Below are 8,089 nucleotides of genomic sequence, written 5' to 3'. Positions count from 1 at the left end.
TCTGTATTATATATGTGAAAGTTATTAAGAGAGTAGATCTTAAAGGTTATCACCACACACACAAAATGGTAATTACTGAGGTTATGGAGATGTTAACTAACCTAATGTAATAATCAATTCACAATGTATATACATATCAAATCATCATGAGAACACTTTAAACTTACGCAGTATTTTATGGCAATGATATCTCAATAAAGCGTGAAAAATGTGGGGTATTTATAGGTACTTTTTCCAAAGAAATTTTAGCATAATTGGTGAATTAGATATTAAACTGGTTAATGTTCAACAGGCCATCAATAGCTGGGTTATCTGTTTCACTGAATAGAAATTATGTACGTCTATTCTGGGAAAAAATCTACGAGCAAAACAAGAAAACTTCAGTATATTCTTTAATAAATATTTAACACTGAGGTGAATTAAATATACTCTCCTTGAGTAGCCTTTGCCTTCCTATAATGTTGAAAGAATATACCCCAAACATTTGCCTCAATTTTGCATTTTACATACTTATTGACCTTTTAATCTTCTTCCTTTATGAATTGTCAATTCATTCAACTTTTGGCTTTCTACTGATTCTACTATATTTGAATTACTAGAGTAGAAGAAGGTATATGTCAGTAATTATTAAATTATACTCTATTATTTAAAATGTATTTTATTTTAATGTTCTACCTTTAATATAATTTAAAATCCTGGAAAATTGTATTTGGGGACTTATTTGGAATTAAATTATCTTATTGAGCTTCTTAATTGTGTGTCCTTGTATTAATAGTTTTTTGGTGAATTATGTTTTTCAAATTTGCTATACTCTGACAATTCTTTTGGTTGATTTCCTGTTGTTTCTCCAGGAAGCAAAGGGTTTGTGCACACATCGCTCCATCTCCATCTCTGTTTCCACCCTGTCTCTCTTCTCCTAATCTGTTTCTACTCCAGGTGTTCACATCCTTCTTCATTCTTCTATGTCTTTCATATTTACTCGTGCTTGCTAATCTTAATTGTTGTTCGTATCTTTGAATACACAGACTTAGTTGACAAAGTGTGTCAAGATTTCTAAGTTCTACAACTGTTTTTTTCAGGTAGGTTTTGGACTTTTCTCCATTTAAAAATTAGAAAATACATTTTGTCCATTAAATATCCCCTGGATCATATCATAAAATAAAGATTAAAAGTACCTAAGAAATAAAATAATAAATCTTTACTTTTTATAAGAAAATTATATACTTATTTTCTCCCTCCCTTATAACCCTATGAGACAATTCCCTTGGCCTGATGATGTCAGTCTGAGAATCCCAGAACTCTACTGCATTACTTGGCCATCACTTTTATTATAGCTAATTAGTAACCTCTCTCAAAAGGGCAGTGTTTTACACAGATTATTTTCCCAGAGAGGGTGATGGGAGGATGTGGACAAAGTTTATGCACAGGAGAAAATTTAGCTTGTGGAACTTCTCTGACTGTCTGACCATGCTGCCATCTTGATCTTTTGCTAGATTAGGTAGGTGGTGATGGTAAAGAGGGGTAGAGGCGTTGGTGGACTATCCTCTACTACAAGAAGAATCTCCTTCTCACGTTCCCATGCTTCTATAGAGGAAGAACGTGACAATGTGGAGCAGAAATTGTGCAGGAAGGAAGGAAGGGGCAATTGTATAGAGAAAAGCACATGAAAGAAAGTGAAGTTGATTTTTAATGGGAATCCAGATTTGAGAATTAATATATGGGAGAACGATAGTTACCATAAGTTTACAATTACTGCCCCTGCTTTTAAGATCTCTCATCCATATTCTATTTTCTCCATATGTCAACTCATCTTTGGTTTCACTTGTTGTATTAGCCAGTATGTAATTTGGTCAGACAATTTCAATGTGACCTTTAGCCCCTATGGATCTCTGTATCTTTCAATAATTCATTCTGCTTACTATGCCAAACAAATATACTACTCTAAAATTCTGAGCATTAAGTTCCTGAGCATTCCTGAATGGCTGTTGCAAAGGTATTTCAGCTGGGTTTTGTCCAAGTTCACAATGCCCATCTTCTCCAAGATTCTCACAGTTGATTGGAAACTGTATAGATTTCTGCCATTCTACAAATTTTCTACACATACCATATTTTCTTATTTTCCCACTTTTTCCCCCGAAACATCTTTCTTTATATCGCTGAAATTGTCATTTGTAATTTTGCTTTCTCAAATTTTGTCATCATTGCTTGCCTCCCTAAGACCTTGATTCTCTGTCTACTGTTTGATTTTACCTGCTCGCTTTAATGGTACCAATGAAATCTCAGCCCTAAATCCATGCCTTTTTCTTAGTCTTTTCCTGTTTGATCATTCTGTAGCATATGAAAGTGGCAGCTATTACTTACTTCTTTGATATTCCTTTCTCCCTTGTTTCTTGTTATTTGCACAAAAACAGGGCTTTTTAAAGGCAGATAATATGTAAAAATATTAGTAATAGTAATATAATAAGGATGATGACAAATACTATGTATTTGCTTTCTTTGGCCGTGTATGGTTCTTCTATTAACTTTCCTTTGTTTTTTATATGTTATCCTTTAAGCAAATATTTCTCATGACTTCAAATTTGGGATGACTTACAAATTTTTGTTTTGTGATCTTTCTTACCTGTCAATTATTACAGCTTTTTATGAATAAATAGCCCCCTGATTTTGCTGAATCTTCTACTGGTATAAAAACCTTGGTGTGTATTTTGTTTTTTTTCCATTCTAATCAGCAACTTCCTTTCCCGGTCCCCTTAACTTGTAGTAAAAATATGAGGATTTAAGTCTTGTCTCTGCCACTAGTAGCTATGAAATCTTGGGTAAGTTAAATTATGTAGGTGTTAAATGTTCATGTGGACTATTCTTCTGAGTAAAATAGAATTTTTTTAATTTTTTTTTATTTTTACAGTTTTGAGATATAATTGATATATAACAGTGTAAGTTGAAGATGTACATTTTTTGGAATTCTTTTTTTAAAGTTTTTATTAGAAATAATTGTTTTAGATCATGAACAAATAACCATATTTGCATGATAGAGTCAAAACAGCACTGTATTTGAAATCCGAAGTCCTGATTTTTGGTTCCAAACTCAGTATTTGTATGTATTTGGGTAACTTTCTAACCTTTCTGAACTTGAGATTACTCATCCATAAATGAAAATAATTCCACTGTTGGACATATTTATCTAACAGGTAACTATAAAGATCAAATATGTGAAAGAACTTAGTAAATATGTACCACACAAATAATGTGTTTTTTCCAGTTCTAAAATTCTATCATTATTTCAGAAGCTTTTAAAATCTGGTGAAAAAATATCTTTATTGTCTACACTGCCTTTAAGAACAGCATGGAAGATGGGTACAAATTGTACCGTGAAGCCTGGAAGATAAAAACTGTCTAAAGTTCATTGCTATGCTGGCTGCTATTGGATCTATTGCTCCTCTCTCTCTTTTTCTCTCTGTCTCTGTCTCTCTTTCCTCTTTCTGTTTTCCTTTTTACACACTTCTTCTTGTTTTCTAAATCTTTATGAAGTTAAACTATGGATCATGATAAGCCTTGAGGTGACATTTTCCTACTTCCCAGTTGGAAATTTATAGCAAGAATATCAGGCATTCTCTTGGGAGTGACTGGCAAATATGTTAATGTTCAGTTTTAAATTTGGAAATTTCCTATGCATGCTGGACATAATGGAAAAAGATGGCAGACTAGAAAAACATGAACTGTGGAAAATTATGGACCTGACGAAATGGTTATATCAGAGAAGTGTTATTAACTAAACGATCAAGAAATCTTTGCTACTTATTTCATTTTGTATTTTAGGAAACACAAGAGCAAGAAGAAATAGTTCTTACCCTCCTTAAACTTACAATATATTTGAGGAGAGAGAATCTATAAAATTAAAACAATTGAAGAATTATGATGAGGAGCAAAGGCTTTGCTCTAAATAAACACCTTCTCAGAATACCTTCCCCTCTCCTGTTCACTTATTAAACTCCTACCAAGTTTTCAAAAACTCACATCAAGTGCTTTCTCTTTCGTAAAGTCATCTCTGAAGTTCCCAGGGGACTCTTATGTGGCCTTTTGGGCCATAGATCTTCTCCTATGGTGCAATATATTGTGGCTTATTTTTATGTGGGGAATTATTATTTTTCAGTTCAAATTTAAGTTTTCTGACTTCTAGGAATAAGAGAGGGGAGAAATTAATGTAAAATGGTGGAAATGGGATTTTGGTTTGCATTGCAAGGATTACTAGTGATTGGAAATCTTCTGTATTGCACTCTCTAATCTGTAACTACTAGATAATATTGCTATTGACCACTCAAAATGTGGCTAATACCAATGAGAAAACAGATTTTTAATTTCGTTTAACAACCACATGTAACTAGTGGCTACTGTTTTGGACCGAGTAGATTTAGAGTTTGGCTTCTCTCTTCTCACTTTATTATTTTTCTAGTATGTAACATCTGAAGCCATATGTTGGCTAGAAAACCTAGATTATCTGTCTATGACTAGTTGTTTGTCCCTCACTGAACTTCTATTTTCCCATTTGTAAATGATTAGCTTGGACTAGATAATCACTAATAAGATTTGTGGGATAGTAGTTTTATGACCAATTTCACTCATCCTGTACAACTGAGATGTGTGTATGTGTGCATTTATAAACACACATAATAAAAGGCAAAGCTTTGGGATTCATTTTTTTCTATTGCTGTGTGTCTCTTGCTCTTTCAATTCCAGGTTTGAGTCTTTTTGTGCATTCATATACCTTTATTTTACAAGCCCGATACTGTTTCTGCTCCAATTGTTCTCTTTTCTCAACTCCAACTTTGGTAACATATCTAAGTATTATGAGAGCAGAAGGCTTTGAGACACAGAATTATTTAACCCACAGGCAAAAAAGTATATCTGCCATGTGGTAATAGTCTATTCCCTGCAAAAATGAGTAAGAAGTAGATAAACTCATGTGGTAGCCCAGATTCAGTCAGACTTGGCATTGGATCTTGGACACTTGGGAGGTTTGAACTAGAAAGATGAGATAAGAGGGATTAAAAAGCTAGGGGAGATGAGGAACAACTATGACATTAATGTGCATTTCTTCATCCCCAGCAAACTCTAAATGATTGGGACTCCAATAGCTATAAGCAGGGTTCAGAAATGTCAGTTTGTGAAGAATCTGGACAGATAAATCAAATTGGCTTCCTTAATTTTTTTGATTCCCTATAGCTTCCCATCCCCATCCCTTGCACATTTTGGCCATGTCCTGGCTGCTAACCTTTCTTCTAGGTACTCTCATAATTCTGGAGGACCTTGAAAATACACCGTGCCATTGATATCTGTCTACACTTGCCTTGGCCCTATCATACTCATGAGTCACTTCTATGCCCTTTGCCAGGTTCTTTAATGGTCACAGCTACTCTGTAAGATTTGTGTGAATTGCTAATGTCATTATAGGTAATGGTGTGAAATAATTACAAAAGGTATGTTACGTGCCTGAGGTGAAGTCAGGTTAAGAAATGAGACAGCTTCATTGGCTGAAGAATTGTTCTATGAATAATTTAAAAATAGAATCAGTGAGTTCTGGCAAATGCCATCTCCACCTCTTCTTTCTTTTTTCTTTGTGTTGCACTGTACCATGTTCCCTGCCGCTGCCAATGCTTTCCATTCACATCTATGATGTTTTCATATTTGTTCTGTTCTCTTGTTTATAGATGAATAATCCTGGAGGCCATGGTGATAGGAATATTGCATGTGGAAGTGACTCAACTGCTTTAGGTACCACAGGCAAAATGCTTACTCAGTGATGATATGGCTCTGAGAATGAACTGAGAGGATATATAATCTTCACAGTGTGAATGACCTTGAATAATTAATATTTATGATATGAAACATTATTAACATTCCTATTTTAGTTTATTTTTTATTTTTTTTATCTGGAAACATTCCAGCTGATAAATCAATGGATGGAGCGAATCACTCAGTGGTGTCGGAGTTTGTGTTCCTGGGACTCACCAATTCCTGGGAGATCCAACTTCTCCTCTTCGTGTTCTCCTCTACATTTTATGTGGCAAGCATGATGGGAAACTCCCTCATTATGCTCACTGTGACTTCTGACCCTCACTTACACTCCCCTATGTACTTCCTATTGGCCAATCTCTCCTTCATTGACCTGGGAGTTTCTTCTGTCATCACTCCCAAGATGATTTATGACCTTTTCAGGAAGCGTAAGGTCATCTCCTTTGGTGGCTGCATTACTCAGATCTTCTTCCTTCACGTCATTGGTGGTGTGGAAATGGTGCTGCTCACAGCCATGGCCTTTGACAGATATGTTGCCATATGTAAGCCTCTTCACTATTTGACTATTATGAACCAGAAAATGTGTATTTTGCTTCTGGTTGCTGCATGGATAATTGGCTTGATGCATTCTGTGATTCAACTGGTTTTTGTTATAAAATTGCCATTCTGTGGCCCTAATGTGTTAGACAGCTTTTACTGTGACTTTCCTCGGTTCATCAAACTTGCCTGTGCAGATACCTACAGTTTAGAGTTCATGGTCACAGCCAACAGTGGCTTTATATCTCTGGGATCATTCTTCATATTGCTTATCTCCTACATTTTTATCCTGATCAGTATTCGGGAACAGTCTTCAGGTGGCTCATCCAAGGCCCGCTCCACTTTGTCAACTCATGTCATGGTGGTGATTTTGTTCTTCGGTCCTTGCATCTTTGTTTATATCTGGCCTCACTCCACATCACACCTAGACAAATTCCTTGCTGTTTTCGATGCAGTTCTCACTCCCTTTTTGAATTCAGTCATCTATACATTCAGGAACAAAGAAATGAAAGTGGCAATGAAGAAGTATGTAATCAACTTATTATTTACAGAAGGATTTCGTAAATGGCAAAAGTAGTATGAAGTTTCCTTACTGACTTGGAGTAACGTTAAGTTTCTATTATTTCAATATCAGGAGTTTCCAAGCACCTTACTAATATTTAGGTGTCCCACACTAAAACATCGTGGTTCTTTTAAAAATCTTAGCTGAGAAATTGTGTTGCTGCCTATGGTTGCCTATTCTTCTACCCAAAAATAGACTAGATTGTCTAATTGTCTTCAATGACTATTAGATTGTCCTCAATTTTTTACTCCACCTTGAAAATTCTTGCATATACCTCTTTCTACCTTTCAGATTACTTCCCTTATAGACTGGTATATTTGGGATTAATAGGGCATAATAATATTTTAAACCCTTTATTTGTATTGTACTTACTCCCCAAAGTTTTGTACCTGCTGAGAAGCATTCCAATACAGTACCTGTCCCAAAGCACCAAATATGATCACTTATTAAAAATGCTTGTCACTTTAAAAGGAAAAAAAGATAGAATCTTGTTTTAAATTTCTTCAATTTTTGTAGGATTTTACCTCTTCAAATGTTATTAATATGAACTCTTTGAATTATGTGTCTCAGGAATCCAATCAAAACGAGCTTAAAATAAATAAAACAAAATAAATGTTTCAGTTTTTCAAGAGCAAAAAGATCTAGAGATCTGTTATATAGTGATATGAATATAATTAACACTACTGAACTGTACACTTAAAAATGGTTAAAGTGGTAAATATTCTTATGTGTTTTTTTACTACAATTAAAAGTTAATATATATATATTTAAAAAGAACCTATTGATCCAGGTTATTGAGATGTCCAATAGTGGAGCCAGCTCATGGACTCCAGCAATGCACTCAATTTCACATTTTTAGATTTTACTCTCTCATTCACTCCTTTTCTCTTGATCTTTTCTCCTTTTCTTTTTCTCCTCCCTCTTTATAATTTAACTCTGGTTACAGTAGTCTGATTTTCTTTTTTTGCACATGGATTTCTTTATGTACAGTATGGGGAGAGGAGAGATGCTTCAAATAACTCCAAGTTTAAATCACTCCAGCAGAGCAATCTCATAGAAAATAGAAAGATTTTCTTTCCCAGCATCTTTTTTAACACAATGAAAGGATCCTAACTGGAATTGCTTTAGCTCCATGACAGGTTTCTCATAAGCCGGGTTTGGATCACATACCCACGCCAATGGGCAGGGACCAAGGTTATC

The 8,089-nt window shown here is 34.7% G+C and overlaps 1 protein-coding gene across 1 annotated transcript; it reads left to right on the top strand.

Moving 5' to 3' along the window:
- The first annotated feature begins 5,953 nt into the window (after positions 1-5,953).
- On the top strand, positions 5,954-6,891 carry LOC124236081 (olfactory receptor 4F3/4F16/4F29-like). Its single transcript, XM_046654749.1, is given in 2 exon segments — positions 5,954-6,851; positions 6,854-6,891. Coding segments are annotated over 2 exon segments (936 nt in total).
- The last annotated feature ends 1,198 nt before the right edge of the window (positions 6,892-8,089 follow it).

The sequence above is a fragment of the Equus quagga genome, chromosome 2 (genome assembly GCF_021613505.1).
Source record: "Equus quagga isolate Etosha38 chromosome 2, UCLA_HA_Equagga_1.0, whole genome shotgun sequence".
NCBI classification, from domain to species: Eukaryota; Metazoa; Chordata; class Mammalia; order Perissodactyla; family Equidae; genus Equus; species Equus quagga.
This window is presented reverse-complemented; position numbering and strand designations above follow the sequence as displayed.